This window comes from Aulonocara stuartgranti, assembly GCF_965226115.1.
Source record: "Aulonocara stuartgranti genome assembly, chromosome: 20".
NCBI lineage: Eukaryota > Metazoa > Chordata > Actinopteri > Cichliformes > Cichlidae > Aulonocara > Aulonocara stuartgranti.
In genome coordinates, this window is record NC_138956.1 from 21,933,208 (window position 1) to 21,952,456 (window position 19,249).

General features: G+C 39.5%; 1 protein-coding gene across 3 annotated transcripts; it reads right to left on the reverse strand.

Moving 5' to 3' along the window:
• Positions 1-34: 34 nt before the first annotated feature.
• frmd4bb (FERM domain containing 4Bb) lies at positions 35-18,830 on the reverse strand. Of its 3 annotated transcripts, none has more exons than XM_082519201.1 (23): positions 18,633-18,830; positions 11,854-11,919; positions 11,002-11,096; positions 10,784-10,876; positions 10,486-10,570; positions 10,096-10,152; positions 9,982-10,004; positions 9,113-9,196; positions 8,355-8,420; positions 8,029-8,086; positions 7,857-7,943; positions 6,348-6,424; positions 5,992-6,130; positions 5,778-5,919; positions 5,392-5,525; positions 5,120-5,236; positions 4,340-4,568; positions 4,209-4,262; positions 3,966-4,113; positions 3,571-3,738; positions 2,574-3,358; positions 1,994-2,132; positions 35-948 (listed from the first exon to the last, which is right to left on the reverse strand). In XM_082519201.1, the coding sequence occupies exons 2-23, from the start codon at positions 11,917-11,919 to the stop codon at positions 912-914; spliced, it is 2,883 nt and encodes a 960-aa protein (XP_082375327.1). In that variant the 5' UTR covers positions 18,633-18,830; the 3' UTR covers positions 35-911. The 3 variants fall into 3 exon arrangements, with proteins under 3 accessions (XP_082375327.1, XP_082375326.1, XP_082375328.1); XM_082519200.1 differs by lacking the exon at positions 18,633-18,830 and adding an exon at positions 12,950-13,038; XM_082519202.1 differs by lacking the exons at positions 3,571-3,738; positions 18,633-18,830 and adding an exon at positions 12,950-13,151.
• Between the last annotated feature and the right edge of the window lie 419 nt (positions 18,831-19,249).

Genomic DNA, 19,249 nt, shown 5'->3' on the forward strand with positions numbered 1-19,249 from the left:
TGCAAGCTTCACAAAGAAAGTGACAGCAGGCATATTTGTGTCACACATATGTTTATTCACCTTTTATTTGAGTGGAAAATATTTTATGACAACATCTAACAACATGTAACTACACACTGACTGTACAAATGTGTGAGAAAACAATGAGAAATGGATATGTTTTATGGCAGTGGTCTTCTGTTAATATAAAAAAGTCTGAACTTTGTTTTTGTTTTTTTTTAATCCAAAAAAATCTATTTTCTCACCATGCATTTTAAAACACAATAAAGCACTAACAAAGACTAATGGTTCTATAAACAATATTGACATGATACATTCTGATTTAAAGAAATGGAGCGTCATTAAATACACAGCCTGTTCTAATGATGATTAACCCAGCTTTTGTCATGTCACACTTGTAAACATGCCCAAGCTTTGCCTTCAATCTCGATGTTATATTTAAGATGAGTTTTATCATTTATCATGAGAGAAAAGTGGCAATTGTTTTTTGTTTTTATTCTATAACCTACTGATTTGTATAAGGCAGTAGCTAGTTTCTGTTAAAACACATGGTGGTGGATTGAGTAAAAACACGTTTGTTAGCTTTGTTATCTTTTAATACACAGTACGGTTTGAATCCAGTGTGGTTGTGCAACATTTTAAAGTTTCTTGACACATTCTCATCTGCCTGTACAATTCATCCAATCCAAGGCACATGGGAAAATCATTCAAGAGTGTCATCACTGTGTTTAGAGATTACGACAACGTGAGGACGGTTTACACCTCTCTGCCAAAACCAAAACGAGAAAACACCTTCAAAGACGAGGTTATGGCAGCCAAAAACATTTGTGTAAAGCCTGCGTTTCCACTCCATTCCCTTCATGTGCTGCTGGCTATGGCTTTATTTGTGCCACAGTTTGGTTTGGTCCTCTTCAGTGGATGCTCATGTAGCTCCCATCAAGGTAAAATCTGTACAGGCAATAACACAAGACTAGGTAAGATCCACTGCAGTAGTTATTTGAGAACAAGAAACAAGGCTGACATTTTAAATAAAGCTGATGGATGGAAATGGAAATACATTGCACTTTAAAGTCCACCATACTTTTGAAGGCGTACAACATGACCAGGGCTTTATGGAGTAAATGGCAAGGCCTTTTCACTCTGGCAATATAACTTTAGGAGGGACAGTATTGGTTGTTTGGTCACTTTTGTCCAGACTTAAATATCTCAGCTGTTAGGATGGACTGCCTTTCAGATGTTCATAATCTCATCTTGATAAGGCTTGCTAAGCTTTTATCTCCCGAGTTTCCTTCACTGCTACAAAAAGACTGAATTTCTGTTTTCTGCATTCGGGTGGTTTTAGTATGTTTCTAAACATGTAATAATCCTTCTTTGCCTTGATATATTAGGTGCATGGCCTTGATCATGATGACTGATGCATTTTTGAAAAAATGGAGCCTCAAAAACAGCAAAACACAGTGTAAAAAAAATAGATGATATATATGAATGAGCTGTACACGAATAACACGGATGACGACGGGATGTCTGAATGGAGACGACTGGCAACACGACACAAAGTGGCCCGCTGTGTTTGGTCTCACCCTTAAGTGCTAGAAAGGTTGTCTGATGGTTCAGCTGCACTAGTGGCCTCAGCGCCAACCACATCTACTGACTCACATTTTTGGGGCATTGTGTCAGACTCTTTGTTTTCTGGAGAATTTCTGCACACATGAGCGTAGAGCGTAAGCCAAGTAACAAGAGGAAGGAGAACAGATCACGCTGGCAGAATACAATCATAAAATAAAACCGCTCTTTAAAAGAAAAGCAAAAGAATGCAGAAAAATACACGTATCATCCAGATGTAGAGGAGCGGCAGGGTACCCGCCTACCATTGTGTTAAGAAAGTAACAATCAGCATTTTAGTTTAATCCAATGATTATGACTGTCTCTAACTTATTGACTTTATTTATAACCACAGCCTCAGTGTGGAGATTCAGTGAACTGAAGCATTCACCTGTTATGTGTGGGACTGCGGTTGTACAGGGATGCTGAAGCTCCAGGATGAGGGTACTGAGGTGTGTCAGGTGCATCAAACTCTGTCAGGCCGACTGCCAGCTGGTTGCGCCAGTTCCCTGTGCTCTCTGCTGAGGAAACTGAAAAGAAGAGAAAAGCATGAACACTCAAATAACGCTGGAGTGCACAATATCTCTAAAGCCTCAAAAACGATAGTATTTCTCTCACACAAAATACTATGTGATACTTATTACTTTGATAGTTTACAAATGTATATCTTTAAACCCACAAACTGTGTCTATTTCTCACATGGCAGCCTAGAAAACCCTGTGATAGAATAAATGAAACCCCTCAAATATACACAAACAACACATAAATAAAAATCCTGTGAGTAGGAAAGCAGCCTACGCATCCTAACATCAGTGACACTACAGAACATGACCAATTAACTTGTAATTATGATTTTTTTTCATGTTATTAAACCTGAACAGCAGCCTAATGTTTCCCTAAATTACAAACATTGAAAATGATTTTTATTTTATTATTGACAATTCCCCTCACGCTAATGCGTTTGACTGTACCTGAAGAGAAAGAGGTGGCTCGGCTCGAGTGGCTGAAGGCCGCCGGCATGGTCTGATATCCCAAGCTGAGCTGAGAGCCACTGTCAAAGTCATATCCAGCCAGTAATCCCCTCCCTCCTTCCCTGTGGCCTCTGTTTCGGTGGTACCAGCCTCTCAGGTGCTCTGCAACCAGGGCCTTCTGCATGTTCTTGGCCAAGAGCTCATTTCTAGGCCCCTCTCTGGTCCGTGGTGGCCTCACTGTTGCGTACGGATTCTGAGAAAGATTATCCGCCCCATCACTGCTGTAGTGCCTGAATCTGTCATGTCCGTGATACCCATTCATTTGGTAGGATGGGTTGACGTTGTAGTGGCCTTCGACTTCATTCTCATATACATAGGCACCATTAGCATAAGGCTCCATGTCCGGACAGGGGTAGCCGGCAACATAGTAGGCACTGGGTGCATAGTGTGGTGAGGCCTCACATGAATAACTACAACCAGAATGGTGCTGGACCAAGTTTGGCATGCTCCCAGTATTACCATACACTTCTACTTTTCTGTGAAGACGATGCATGGTTGAGGTACGGGAGTCCAGTGTACTGTAGTGGGAGTTGGCAGCCCCGCAGTAGTCCAGACTTGACTGGCTCGTGTAAGAGGAGCAATCTTCTAATACCTCTGTGCTGTTGCTGCGGTGGGCCGGTGACAAGATAAAGACGGGCTTCTCTGAATCTCTGTCTTTTCTCAGCCGAGGCTGAGACTCCAGACTTCCACTGCGATGCCTGAAGCAATGAGGAGATCCCTCCAACCTGGGAAAATGACACCAATTTCAAAGTGTCTTTGAGAAGATCACGATTAAGATACGGGATATTATTTTTGGATTTAGGTGTTAAAATAAAAGTTAAGGTTTTATGTGAAAGCATGGTAGAAGGTTAGGGTATTAAGAGAAGCAAGGGTTGGATTAAATAAAGTAAAGAAGGATAAACACTGGCTTGGCAGGGCAGGGGAACAAAGATCACACCTGAGCTGACTGCTGCTGTAGGCATTGCGGGTCATAACCGGGGTGGGAGGCATGCTGCGAGGATCTCTAGGAGGTCTGGGAAGGGTTTTATAGGGACTACTGTGGGTGGAGGAGACCTCTCTTGGATTCTGGTAGTAATTGGAAGCCTCCTGGCCATCAACAGCTAATCTAAATGGGTGCAGTATCAAAACAGGATTTAAAAAAAAGGAAGTAAAAAAATGTGAGGAAAGGAATGAGGCAAACATGACACAACAAATACTATGGGCTCTACCGATGCATGATGTCATCTGCTCATTCTGAAAACAGCTTAAAATAAAATATAAGGCTGTAAAACGAATTAGATTCCACTCTACGACTCACACAAGCAATAAACAGTTTGAACAGAAAATCCCAACCTGTTGTGGTTCTTGTTGTGGTGATTATCCCGTGGAGATGCCTGTCTCTCCAAATCAAATTCTGCTCCCAGTGATCGCATTGGACTTAGTTGAGGGGATCCTTGGACTGACCGTGAGCGTGGCCTTTGACTGAGACTGTCTGAATCATCTGATTACAAACACAGTGACAAAAAAGGACACTCCTGTTTTCTGGGTTTGGTCATAATAAGAAAGCATCACCTGTGTTGTAGATGTCTGACTCACCATCATCCAGTGGGAGACTAGACAGAGAGCTGCAGTTTGAACGAGCGAGTTCATCTGCAGGAAAAGAAAACAACTTTGTGCTTGCTGTGACTCGATCTAACACATTCAGTAACAAATATCTTCCAACGTACCTGCAATGATGACTGAGGACCGTTGTGTGGGCTTTTTCCCCTTCTTGATTCTGTACTGGTTCATCTCATCCTCTATCTGTTGCAGTTTCTGCATAGCATCCAAACAGTTTCTCCTTCTTTTCTTCTTAACAGTTTTGCACAGTTCTGGTTCATTTGCGAGCTTCTTAGCCGCCTCCACAATCTTCTGCTGAAGGGCAAATCTGCTCTCCAGGTTTCTCAGGATGGGATCCTGCATAAATCAGAAAACGTAGGTGATAACCAGAGATAAAAATAGAGAGCAAGCATTCAGATATTCAGCAGGTACATGTAAGTAAATTAGAAATCACTGCCATTTGATACATGTGCTCACTGAACATGTTACAGAATAGATCTAATTAGAGTTTCATATCAGGTCGACCTAATTAAAATTATTATTTAAAAAAACGCTGCAGGTGTAATGCTCTGACTGCTGCTGATGTTTTCCTTATTATAATTTCATTTAAAAAAAATAATAGAATAGACTAAAATAGCGTATCTGTGTCTTAGTAGACAACAGAGCCACCCACTGCAGTGTGTAACACACAGTTGGGTTTGTAATAACGTAGAGAAAAAAAAAACTGAGCTCCGTCAGACTTTAGCTGCGTTCCTCGCTCAGTTAATATTGGTGTTATCTTTCTGTGCAATTTGCTGACATTATTAGAAATCTAAAAAATAAAATCTAAAAGTGAAACAATTCCAGCGTACAGCGTTGAAAAAAGATACACTAATCGTTTATGCTTTAAAATGCAGTTAAATACGCACCTCATTGTAGGGAAAAAGGTCATCTAACTTGAAAGCAGTGCCAACTCGCCGTCTGACCTGTGGTGGTCTTTCACCTGAAGAAAGGGGATACTCTTTTGGCAGTTTGCCGGTAAGCTCCTGAAAGCACAAAACAACAAATCCTCTGGACGCTTAGATGAGGTGAGTGCAACAACAGAAACAATTAATCTACCAGCAGCAGAGCAGCGGTTTATTAAAGGGAGTTTTTGAGAAAAAATAGACCGATATAACTGTAGCACAAAATGATTTCTCACCGCCTCTCTCAGGCAGATCTTCTTCAGCTCTTTTGTTTTCTTAGCCAAAATATCTTGAATCTCCTGTTCCTTTTTTCTTAGTTCAGTGAGTTTTTCCTTCTTTTGCTCTTCACTCATTTCAGAGTCTGCTGAACCTGGAAAAACAGAATTCTAACTGAAATTGCCAACATAGCCTACCACACCCATTAATATAAAAATCACACCCATGGCATGTGTACTGTGTGACTCCTTCACGTGTCACCTGTTCTTTTTAAATCTCATTCAGCTGAATGTTTATAGCTCTTTGTGACAATAAATCTGATCTGAAGTTACAGTTTTACATGTAAAAGCATACAAACAAGTTATACAGAAATGTGCTTTCGTTATATAAAATAATTATAACCAACCTGTAGATACCAAACTCCCATTGCTGGCTGTTATGAAGTTATTCTTAAGGCCCACATCACCCAGTCTGTTTATTTTCGCCCCTCCATGCTCTGTGAGGTCCATTGCAATTTCCTCTAAACTTCTTGTTGTTCCGAGTTTAGCCTACAAGAATGAAGAAAACGATGTAAAACAAAGAGCAATAAAAACGTGCAGTGACTCATAGCTGACACTTACTTTGCTTTGCTTTCTGTCCAAGTAGAACTGATGCTGACTAATAGCCATGACCCAAATGGTCTTGATTAAAGAATGGCTTGCATACCACGTGTGGATGAGTAGCCCCGTCTGCCCAAAGGTTCGTTTGGTTACTGCTCTCCTAAACAAACCACGGAAAACATTACGCTTTTTTGGTCACAGTTAAACTAAAAGTTGCAGTGAAAATGATGATTTTTTTTTAGATACATTTCTAAAGATGGATGATATCAGTGTTAAGAGCTAAACAAAAATGAAAACAACATAATAATCAACTTGTAAAAACAGTCATTGTAAGAATAGCAACAAGCATCTCTACACGAGGATCCCCCGCTGCTCACCTGTGTGGATCATTAACTTCTACGGCAAACTTTTTCTCACGGAAGTACAAGTTTTCCAGCTGCTTCCACTGGTACAGCTGGTGGTAAAAACACGAAAAACCATTCCCAATGAGAGAAAAGCATATGTGTTGTTCACACTCTGAAATATAGCACCTTGGATGTTTGGATAATGCGCAGAGTAATGTCTAGTTGTATCTTCATATAAAAAAATTCTTCATGTATTTCTTTTTCCAAAAACACCTAGAACACGATAACCATGATGGTCATGACTAATATCAAAAAAACTATGTTGAGCAGGTGTTTTCTCAAGTCTGTTTCAACCACAGTTATTAAAAAGCCAGACTGTAACATAAACTGTGATTAAAGTCTTGTCTACCTGGCATGCAAAGTCTGCAATAATGCAGGTGTTGGAGAGAGACGAATACCATAAGGGGTCGTCATATAAACACTCATCATTTCCATCCCCCTATCACCCAGGTGCTCACTGACAACAGCTTAATATGATCAATCCATTTAGGTTTCTGACTCACTGTACGTCTGGACAAGATCCGAATGAGACACAAACAAAAGCTTACACAGAGTTTTGTCCGCTTAGGTTTGCGTAAACCAAATAATTTCAAAGGGTGATAAATATTTAAGTCATAAAATACATTCAAAGTTGGCAAGACAAAGACGTGTAGTATTTAGCCTTACCAGAATAATAGATCCTCACACGTCCTGTGTGTAAAGTTATTAAGTCTTCCCTGGCTTTGCTGTCAATACAAAAACATAGTTTGTACTGTCTTCATGTCAGCTCCTGACTTGTCTCCTCAGGTATTCTGCGAACATGCAGGCTAACGCCCAAATCCAACCCCTTCTTTCTTTGACATCACGAGCTGACACTCTCTTTCCCTCTCGAAAGTGCACCCTGCAGCTGTCAGCTTGCACAGTTTTGCAATGCATCAGGCAGCGATGGATTGCATCATGTTGAGCAATACAGAGGTTTAACAGGAAGGCATTGCTAGTGATTTAATGCAAATTGCACTGAACCTTCACATTCTATCGTAATAGCAGTTCGGTGCATGTCTGCATCCCGCTGCACTGGGATGTACTGAAGTCACCTAGTGGAAGACATAGCTGACAAATCACTCATATGGGTGTTTCTCCTGTCAACCCACAAGCTAAAACAATACCAATGAAACGGGAAAAGCAAGTTCGCAATGTCTCCATGATTCTCCAGAGTTATTCAAAACTCACTAACCTCATTAAGGATAAGTGACAGCCTCATCTACACTGAGAGTTTGCTCTTTTTCTTTTCAAGTCTAGCCTTGTCTGGCACAGCTGAAGCTCAGCCTTTTGCTCGATTCACTCGAGCAAAAGGCTGAGCTTCAGCTGATGCGTGAATTAACACACCGTGTGCAACAGCAGCAGTCCTTACACATGCCTTGTGCTATCATGTTCACAGTCAGATTAGTGGAGCAGAGAAAAAGCAGCAGCCATTTTAAAGATCGAGCTCCAGGGAGTGTTTACCTTCCGAGGTTTTAATTTATCCTGGAGATCATACTGGCCAATGCCCTTATAGCTGATTCCAAGCCACCATGGGATCCCCTGTTTATCCTGTAAGGCAAGAACAGAGCTCCTATGGTTGACACAGTTCCAGGTGCAACAGCTGTCATGTCATATTAATCACAAAAAGGCCTACCTTAACCTCATAATAATGGACGCCATACGTTGGCAGTGATTCCACCAACGTCAAATACCTGGAACAAAAAACATTTATTCAAACTTCCAGCTGCTTTTGAACATCTCAAATGTGGGAATCTGATCTCTGTTTAGTGAATCAGTGTGATCTCGCTGCAACTGAAGGGGAGCTATTGATTTCTATCAGATGATGAGAAAAGGCGTGCCAGAGAGGGAAAGGGATGGGGAGAGGGCTAATGGAGGTGAGAGTAAGATTAATGAATTTAAAGCCTAAAAAGATTCACTGTCTTCCTCTTACTCGTGTAGCAACACAATTTAATTACTTACTGCACAATGGCCTGTCCTCGAGAAACACCTTTCAGCTGCTTATAATATTCAATAACTCGATCCTCACTGTAATGTTGCATAAATGAGAAGGCAATATAGTTAGCCGGGGAAAGATAAATTGAGGTGTAAACAAATTGTTTTAATTTAATTGATCAACTGATTGTTAAAAGACGAGTATATATGGTATTCTACAAGTTTCTTTACACATTCAATTTAATTAAAGGAGAGTTATTATGTTTATTATCATGTTCTGTATTGGATGCTTATATTTAACAGTGTTGGCATGTATACTATATGCTATATATTAGCATACATAAACACAGTTTCAGACTTTTGGCTGTGGCTCTATATGACATAAGATACAGCAGCTATCCGTAATATGGTCATTTCAGGCACACAGCTCTGGCTGAGAACACTGGAGCCCCGCCCAACTCCTGTTCTTCTGTTTGTGAGGGGTAGCCAATCAGAAGAAAGCTTGCTTAAAGGAAAGAAGACCTTAAACAGAGAGGAGCTAAAATTGATTTTTTTTTTCAGACATAAGGATGAACCAGTAGTGTCCAAATAGGCCCAGTATAATGTATACAAGGATCATGCAAAGGTAGAGTCCAAAATGAAAATATGAAGCTGGGAATTAGCATAAGTCTCCTTTTATTACCTGTAAACTTAAGATTTTACTAATGTCTTACAGTATTTTCTCTGTTTACGGGCTTTATGCACTTTGTTGCTGAATGTAAAAACATGATTTCCTGTGAACTTACCAGTATGCAAGAGATGGGTGTTCCTTGAGTACTTTGGTGGGAAGAGTAGGTAGTTTCTTCAAATCAGCTCGAGTGTTTTCATCACTAAAACGGAAAAGAAGACAAATGTAACCGTTTTGGAAGTTGATTTAAAAATCTTGACACAAGTAGTAATGAACCTTCCTAACACCTCTCACTGTATCTCTTTTATTCTAGTACAGGATCTGAACGCGGTGGTGTTTTTGATTTTTGTTTTTGGTGATATTTATATATATAATCTCTTTTAATCGACAAAGCAAATTTTCAAAATAGCTCTAAATATATTGGGATCTACCTAGAAAATACTATATTCCCAATACCCATGTCAAGTTTTAAAGTGAGTATGAAATTTGCCCTAAAAGTTAAATCCACCCTAAATCCCAGAGGAAATAGTGAACATATAACCACTGTGTCCTCAGAAACAGCTGTGGCCTTAGCAGCAACTATAATACAGAACATACTGACATGAAGAAATATTTCTACACCATCATACTTCATCAGCTGACCAAAACCAGTGCCAACATGCACAATAACATGCAGTATTACCTCTGAAAGCACCAAGTATAATAGCAAAAGCCACCACAGTTAAACACAGCTATCCGTTACTGTGTACATTGTAAAGGTGTATCTACTCTGCAATACTTAGCTTCTATCAGCACTCTGAGATTCATTAGTTGCCTGGTGCTAGCTGCTCAGCACTATGTGGTGAGCCTCACATAACACTGCTATTGATTTTTGTTGTCTGCACTGGAGAAACAAGTGACCTATTGAATGTCTTCGCTAAGAGCTTACTATTAACTCCTCCTGCTGCTGTTAAATACTTCTTAACCAGCTGATGATGATGCTCTTACCTTGTATAGTCTCCTTTAGCCTCCTGGTGATGAACAGAACATATATCTTATTAGATGGCATGCTTTTAGATGTGGCAATTAATGCATGTTTACGAGGCTATTAAAAGCACTAACCTGCAAGGCATTTGCAGCTAATTTGAAGACGTTATCACTTTCCACTTCAATAATTCCCTGAGAGACATAATAGACAAACAAAATAAAAAATAAATATGATTCAGAAGTGGAAGCCTGTGGAGAGAAAGCTTTCCAGATCCAAACATAGAATCTGCTCTGCGTTGCCCTACTGTAACCTCTGCTTATTCTCCAAATCAACCCCTGTATTATCCTACTCTCTTACGCTGTGTGTTTTACATTCCAGCTAGCAGAGTAAGAAAAGTGTGCCCTGCAGCTATTGTCTGCTGAGCTGAGGGTCCAGAGACAATGAATCATCACAAACTGTGATGAAAATAGCAGGATCATTTTGCATTGTTTCAAAATCGAGTAAAAATAAGAGAAAGCACTTACACTGTAGACAGCAGATTTGGCATTCAGGTAGAACAGCTCCACTGTTATGATATCTTTAAGTTGTGTTATGTTTTCCACATAAAACCTATGAAGGGTGAAATCAAATGCACACACAAAAAAACCCCATAAAAGACAGTCAAAGACTTTCCAAACACTGATTTATACCATCAGCTTTATCACAAATGAGTTCTATAAAAATCTCTGGATAGTTTCTTGACTAAACTATAAAACGCAACGTTAACAAAGTACTGCACCCTGCTGGGGAACCTGGGTTCTGCATGAAACAAGAATTTCTTACCTGACCAAGAAATTCAGGGCAATGGGCCCGGGCTTCTTTGAAAAGTCGTGATCAAGGACTCTGCGGTCCATCTGCAACCACTTACACTGGCCACTGCAAAAGTAAACAAACTGTAACATCAGAAAGCTGCCCTTTGTAATCATCTGCCAACATACACTTGCACACATGTAAAAATATCCATATCACTGAAAAAAAAAGAAACACTGCAATTTACATACTTGTCATCAAAAAAGGCCAGACCAAAAAATTCCTTCTCTTTGAGGTTGAAGTGGGAGGAAACCAAGTCAAGGAGTTCATAAGACAGAAGCTTCGGCTGAGAAGGAAGTCGTAGATATAAACAACTACTTTAATCAAAATTATACACAATTTTTAAAAGTCAGTGTGTCAAAGATACACTTGATTCATTGAAAAGTCTGTTGGAAATGGGTACACAGAGAAAAGAATAGTGCTGATGAGACACTATACTATTTGATGGTAAATAGACAGCGTTTATATGACACCTTCTTGGTGTTACTGACCACTCATAGTGGTTTACACACAATTTCACAAGGACACTGACATCCAGACCTGAGTATCAAACCACAATCCTGAGGAACCCTGCATTTGCTATGCCCTGGCTGTTTTCACAGTACAGATATTTAGCTTATTTAGCTAAAGAGGGAGTCCAACTGCTCAGGGAACATGCAATAAATTGGAGTTTGTCCACTTGGGGGCAGCGGAAAATAAGTTGTGAACACACCTTTGATATGTCATTACTTTTTAAGGAAAATTTTAGTTGACAGTTGTGACTCTTTTGGGCCACCTGTACTATATAAGTCCACTTGTCATTACCTTAAACACTATTTCAAATTTTAGCTTCACAAGCGTAGGAGAAAAATATTCAGCTTTTCAGCTGCTAAATGCTTCATTATGTTCAGCTTCTACTCACTACGTTAAGATGATGAAGCACTCCAGTGAGCTAATAGGAACTGCAGTAAGCATAGGTGATTACCCAAAGTCCTTTTAACATTATGCATAAATATCACAGAATTCTTGGATCCATTTTAATTATTGATTTTAGTTTTTTGTACCTGAACCAGCAGCTCTAGCTTCCTGTCATCCAATAAGTGCACTTGGCACAGTTTGCCCTCAGTCATCTGTAGGGGGAGATAAAAGGAAGTTCAAGGTCTGTGAAAGCTTTCATAAACACAAGAGACAGTTATATCAAGATATTCATGTGTTAGTAGAATTTTTGTTTTTTTGTTTTTTACCATGATGGCATCTGGCATTTAACAGTTAACGTATTTGCAAAAGACAAAGTGAGCAAAAGCCAAGGTAGTAAGCACAATGACCCGTCTCAAGGAAAAAAAAGAAAAACATGACACTGACGTTGTTTGTTACAATAAAACCATTGTGTCAAGGATTTGTTGCCATAGTAACCAAATGAGGGATTTGAAGTCCCTACATTTTGAACCTTTCACATTTAGCTTTTAGTCGCACAGCTTTTCCAACAAAATCATTTTTTTATGAGTATTTTTATTTCTTGTTGCTTTGTGCCACTTACCAAGATCAACTTCTGTTTTACAATTACTGCAAATTTACAAAATCTCACACATTACTTCTTTACGTCAAGCTTATACAACACTAATATAACTCTTAAATACAACATATATTAGAATAAAAGTCCTACAGGGCATTTTCTCTGAATGATGACTTGATACATTCTTGGATAATTATAAAGATTTCAAATGAAATCTAATTACATTTTTTACCATCTTGACAGCAAATAGAAATTACATATTCTTCCACTATAATTAATTTTCTACCTTTTTGCCAAAAGAGTGAAATCAAGTCCCAAACAGCAAAAATGTGTTCACAGCAAATCATAGCAAAACTAATTCAACTTCATATCATATTTTGACTTAATAGCATTTTTGCGCTTCAAAAACCCACCCTTATTGTAAAGATAAAGTTAGACTGACCTGGACCAGGAAACACTGAAAGCACTGTGCATTTGATAAATTAAAAACAACACAAAAATGACAGATTGAGGTTAACCAGTTTTTCAACAAAACATCCTCAGAAACTGAAAAAGGTACACTAGATAGATCCAGCGGCCTCCTTGTTTGACAGAATGAGGCTGATCGCAACTTCTAACATTTGTAGCAAAACACGCAGCTGCTGTACCTGGTAAACCTCTCCAGGGAGAGTGCAGGTGTGGATGCATCCCTGACTAGATATCATCTTTAATACGTTTCTTCTCGTGGATCCAGACCATGAAATTGTTGGCTCTGACTGAGCATCAGCAGCAGATCATCAGGTGTAAACAGCAACTTGTTCCTTAGGTTATTTGAGTGAGGAGCCAGGCCTCTACTGTGGGCTTATAGAATGTGAAATCAACAGCTGACCTAAGGGGGGGAAGGCTGAGTCAGATGGCTGACCACAGTTTAGTACGCTCTGGTTCTTAATACGAACAAAATGGGTCACACAAGAACTATAAGCGGTTAACCACGTCTATATCGTCTGTTAAGTCAGACTAATTCACTTTTATATTATTGTTATTTCAGCACTGTGTCTGTTACTGTCTGGCTTAATGTGAAGAAGTTTATAAGTAGAAAACAGCTTCTTAAACAGCCATGCTTCACAGAGGAATTTTTATGAGCAGTTATTAGATGAGCAGCTGAGAGTCAAATTCATTTGGGATGGCATACACTTATTATGGAATATAAATGAAGTGACTGGGTGGAGGATTGATTATTTTTAGGAATCTACACCATTAATCATCTGAAAGCTGTAATCAGTACAAGAACTGTTATTTAAATCCAACCCAGCAATCCCAGATAACCCTTCAGTTTTTCAGAGAATTAAACACAACTGAGATACAGCGAGGATTGTGATTTCAAACCAATGGTTATGAAATAACTATATGCACAAACCTTTATCTGACATTTCATGCTGTAATGTATACATTATTATGAGCCAGCAGACAGCTCTATGAGGTCAACCAAACGTAACCCATTCAGCAAATAAAATCAAATAAAAGGGCAACCTTGAACCCCGTGGTGCTAAGACAAGCACTGAACCGTTGTGTAAAAATAGGCATGGCAGACAGACATCAAAGAACTGTCAGTCTTTTTGTTTGTCTCTCTAGAGACTGGACAGGCACTGGCTGAGCATGGTGCCGCAGGCTGCAGGTTTTGCTTTAGTCTGGGAGCCTGAGGTTGGTATAAAGGCAGCTTTTCAGATGTATGCGTGCTACAATGAAATGTCCCAGCAGAGACTTGGAGATGGTGCAGATGTGGCCTCCGTCTTATATGCTGCTACAACTGTTAACAAAGACTACCCATGTATGTTGCGGCAAGACATTCAGATGATGAGATGTAGCTCCTTCTGGTTATGAGAAACTGAAAATAAATGCTGTTAATTTTTGTCTTATATACTCGACAGTGAAAATGTCAAGCTTGCAAGTTGTACAATAGCCAACAGGAGAATTTCTCTGCCTCCTGAGTAAACTGGCCGTCAGTATTTAATACATCACACTGGTTAAATGTCATGTCCAGACTCCAGCACATCTTATCTTAGTTTCCTGTCTTCATGCATTATTGATGAAGGTTGGTATCACAGACAAGTGTCTGTGTTTACATGAAGCCACCTGGTACAATTGTAAATTGACAGAAATTATTATACTATGTGCATTTTTTCCAAACTATTTTACTTCATATGTGTTGCATATAAACATAGGGAAAAAAATTATGAACTCCAAAATACAATTACAGGTACAGGTACAGACACATGAAGCCTAAAGGAACAAAAATGAAATCTGCCTGTGAATTCAAGTGGCTACAAACAGGATGTGACATCCAATACAATGTAGCAGCAAAGGGAAACTCACTAACTTCAGTGTTTTGAATTCAAGAGATCTTACAGTTCCTCTGTAATGCTATGACGATGTACGATCATCAGATCATTTTCTGCAGCTGAGGACTCTACTGACTTTACAGATAATCTCCATTTACGGGACTTGGGGAATGTTATGGCATATATAGGAAAAAAAAGTCACGCCTAGAGAGCTGTGTGTCAAGTCGGATAAATGTCTTCCACTGACTTGAATCAGCATCGTCTGGGACTGAAGATTACAAGTCTGAAAGGGAAGAGAATCTGGGGGCAGGGGAGGTGGGGGGAGTTAAATAGAAGTGACCAGACATCTGTAGCCCACCTCTTGTCTTTACTCTGGGCTCCTTTAGCCCACTGCCAGCATGTCATACTTGGATCTTTAACAGAACCAGCAGGTGGGTTATGTAGGTGTCAGTGGGAAAGAATGCAAAGTTATCTGTTGCTATATGATAGTGTTACATATAATACTAAATCTGTGAAGTACTCTTGTTGATGACCCTTGATGACTTCAGAGACTGTCTGAAATAGAAATGGATAAATTAAATGATTAAAAATACATCACTGGAATCATTTGTTTTAGTATTCTCTGAACTCTCCTAAAGAAACAAACCTGACAGGATTTTTAATGAGTATTTATATCAGTCAAAAAAGAAGAGGTCCAAGCACAGAGAAGTGAACCCTGGTTATAGAGGCAGTGGGCCGAAGCATACAGCAAAGGATTATCTCCTCATCTGATATCTCACCATGACTCATGCTGTCAGTGGTCAAATGGTATCTGTGTACGTCTTCTCACAAAGAGAACCTGTCTGGCTGTTTGTGGTATCTGGGAAATTCAAGAACACAATGGGGCTTATGATATTATGGATCTATTAAAACCTGGGATAAATATCTATTTTTTTTTTATGACACAGCATGTCTTTGATACAACAAGGACGGGCTGCATCACAGGGGACAGATTCATGTGAATGATGTCATCATGCAGCATGAATTTCTATTTCCAACCCATAAAGGACATCTACAGAAGGAGACTGTGATATATATATATTTTTGGCATTCTTACAAGTAGCAGCATTCTTTGCAGCAGGGTAAAGCTGCCAGCAGAAAAGCTAACTAGCATACTAAACATCCAGGATAATCTTAGTTTCGGGTCCTGTCCTTTCATAAGCTCTTCAGAGCTCAGAGTGCTTGAAATTTTGTTCCATCTCCTATTGCAAGAACTGATTTTGACTAATTATGACTGTGTCTATTAAAAAGAAGAAAAGCTATACAATTTCAAAACGAGACAGCATTTGCATTTCATTTGATGGTGCATGAGTAAAATATAACTGAAACCTAGCTCGATGTGCTTGAAATCATAACCGAAACCCCACAACAATCCTTGAACATATTAATACGTCTGCATTAAACATATTTTTGTTGTATTTTAACAAAGCTATAAGTGTACAAGTCGTTTTCTGAAAGCTCTTTGCAGCTGAACTAAAAGAGTCACCTAAATAAACACATCCCATAAGCCGATGCCTAGTAGGTACCATACTCAGATTTACTAACCAATACAAAACAAGCAGATAAAAAAGGCGTATATATGAATACATATGTAATACTATTTTGCATGTATTTGCTCATAAAAGAAAAAAACAGCTGGAGCAAAGTGAACAACTCATATTAATAGGTGTATGAATGCCTGCACCAGTCTATCTAATAAACACTAGGACAGAAACATACTGCCATCTGTATCACTGCTTAGGCTTATGAATCTACATTATCTCATTTGTCTTTCTGGTCTAATATCAGTGTTATACTGCAGTATAAGCAAAATTATTTTTCTATACATGGTACATACATGAGAAATGGTACATATTGGTGTCTAATATTTCACCAGAATGCAGGAAATTAGTGCAGTAAAGCACTACAGGGTCACATAGACATAGACAAGAGACATCAAAAGAGCTTCATTAGAAATAAAAGAGCGTGGATATTTCTGGCTTAAAATCTGAGCTTGTTACTTTGTTGGAATATCTTGCTATGTAAATGTCAAATGAAGATAACGAAGCAATATTACCTTTTGAGATAGTGTTTTTAGTTTGTGCCCTTTATCTTGTAAATTCATTTGTTTGCCACAAGGTTTGAAAAGCTCTACACTTTTCCTAATCATAGTTTGCATACTCAGGTTACAGATATCATAAAACTATCTGAATGCAGAAATTCAGTTCTGCGTTTAAGATAGATCATAACAGAGTGTCCGAAAAAGCAAAGACTAGCTTGTGAGCGGTGAACATTGGTGAGGTTTCCTATATTTGCCCTCGTTTGAGGCTGTCCCCACTGACAACACTGGTATCTCAAACTGCAGAGCTTTTCTTTTGCAAACTACTGCAGTGACTTTCTGCAGAGCACGGGAATGTGGCACAGAGGCACAGACATGCATGGGTGGAGAAAATGGAACATGACCAACTTTCAATGATCTGGATAAAAAAGTAACCCTTTGAACATCACCATATAACAGCAACGTGGGCTGAGATGCAATCAGACTGTGTTTTGTTACCTTTATCTCAAATTAATGGCACAGTATGCCAAGGATGAGAAGATTTTTTTTGTTTATAAATCTATTAATCCATCTGTACTTATTCATAGGACAAACTAAGTCCCAAAACCTCACCTGCTGACCTGTATCATTTTGCTGCTCTATACTTTACCATATTATATCTATCAAATTCGGTCCATCTGTGTTAAGCATATCAATATAAGATTAAGGCCCATCCAAAAATAGGTCTCTCCCACTTTGTCTTTAGCACATTTCTCAGGATGTCTCAGGAGGCTATGATTCTTAAATGGAAAGCTGCCAACTGAGGGCTGAGACATTTTTAGTAGCATTAAATGCAGAAAAGAGCATCTCATCCACATTGGGCTCTCATACTAAGTAACAAGTTAGAAGGATGTGAGAAAACAGGTCGGTTTTTACCAGGCATCTTATGACACTTTTACCTTTCAAATCGTTGTTCAAAATGCACAAACCCCACCAACTTTGGTGATAAACGACACAGGATTTCCTCTTCAGCAAATGGGAAAAGCAACAAAGCTTCATGCTGGACATGTGTGTCATACAGACACAACCATTACAACAACAATTCCTGTTTACACTGTTTGAAGCTTTAAATACGCCCACACACGCATCTCTTCCTTCACCTCTGACATAGCATCTGCAGGTCAATGTTAGCTGTACTTATCTTCCAGCCAGAGTGTTCGAGTCAAAAGACGAAAAAAGTTCGAAGGTAACATGGAGGCGTCAAGGAAGATATCTCGGCTTATACTTGAAATGAAACTGTAGCAAACCGTCTATTGTCCTTGTTAATCCACGCTAAATTTCCCCCTTGTAGCACATGTGCAGGAGAATAGATAATTATACATGAGAAAATCAAATAATGATAATTGCTTTGGTCAAGCATGATTTGCTGCTGTTCTGGGTAAAATGATGATTCATCCAGGATTTTTTTATTCACCAAGTCACACTCCCTAAATCAGTGTGCTATAGGTTTCTGCATGATGCATTCATTCAGTCCAGTGGCCAATAAATTACTTTTTTTAAACTTAAACATGCATCTAACGATCTCATTTCATATCGTCTTATTCTCTACAATCAGCAGCCTATATGGCCCACGGTACCCAATAATGAGACAAGCCCACCGGGGCCAGTTTCCTCTATGCAGGGAGAACAATGAATGTGCTACTGTAGGCTACTGTACATGGGTGGTTTCCACCTGAGCCCCATGATTAGCTTAATGTGTCAAAAAAGGGAAAAAACTACACCCTATTTTACTGAGGAAACACACCAGTCGCGGCTGAGAGCCAAACCCATGCTGTTGTAATTTTCATTGATGCTCCCTCCTCACATCACATGCAGGCATGACTCAGTCTACTTTTGTCTCCTCACAGCTCATTGACGCTGGTTCAATCTGCCCCACCGCACCACATATCGCCTTACCTTTGCACCCCTTATATCCTGCTTTTGGTATTGATAACGTGAGGCTTCCCCTGCATATTGATCAGCTTCGTTCAGCTTTCTCCACGGCCGCTTTTACCAGGGAGGAGAGCCGCCGTGCAGCCGCTGTCCATGTTCATCCTCCGGTACTAGGATACTGTAGCACACACACACGCCTCGTATCGAGCCACAGTTACCACGCCTTCACCCGCCGGCTATTATGTGAACAAGCCCAGCATCTCCACCCTCCCTCCCTTGCTCTGCCCCCCTCCTTCCCTCTCATCCAGCAGATGCCGGCCGGCCTGGTTCACACTGGATCCCCATAACAATGAAGAGAGACTGGCTTTCTGTTGCATCTTCAAGAACCTTTTAAATTTATGCTTGATTTCATATCATGAAAACCCCAACAAACACACAGTGTTCTACACACATATGTGTTTATATTGTCGTGGTAGCCCTTAAATAAAATGATCTTCGAATTTTTATCTTCAAAATTTCTACATTCTTCACACGCGGAAGTATATTGTTCACTCAGTGGTAAGTTCAGATAGGTCCTATTTTATCAAATTGTCGAATTCTCATTAGTTATTGTCAACACCTTCTTGAAATCGATCAAAAAA

What these genes read in the sequence shown, in the direction of transcription:
- frmd4bb (XM_082519200.1), bottom strand. Translation starts at nt 13,006, where the DNA reads ATGATATCTAGTCAGGGATGCATCCACACCTGCACTCTCCCTGGAGAG. An exon ending in CACCCATCTCTTGCATACTG is followed by an intron (nt 8,421 to 9,112) that starts GTAAGTTCACAG and finishes GCAACATTACAG; the next exon opens with TGAGGATCGAGTTATTGAAT. An exon ending in ATAAATTAAAACCTCGGAAG is followed by an intron (nt 6,425 to 7,856) that starts GTAAACACTCCC and finishes TTTTACCACCAG; the next exon opens with CTGTACCAGTGGAAGCAGCT.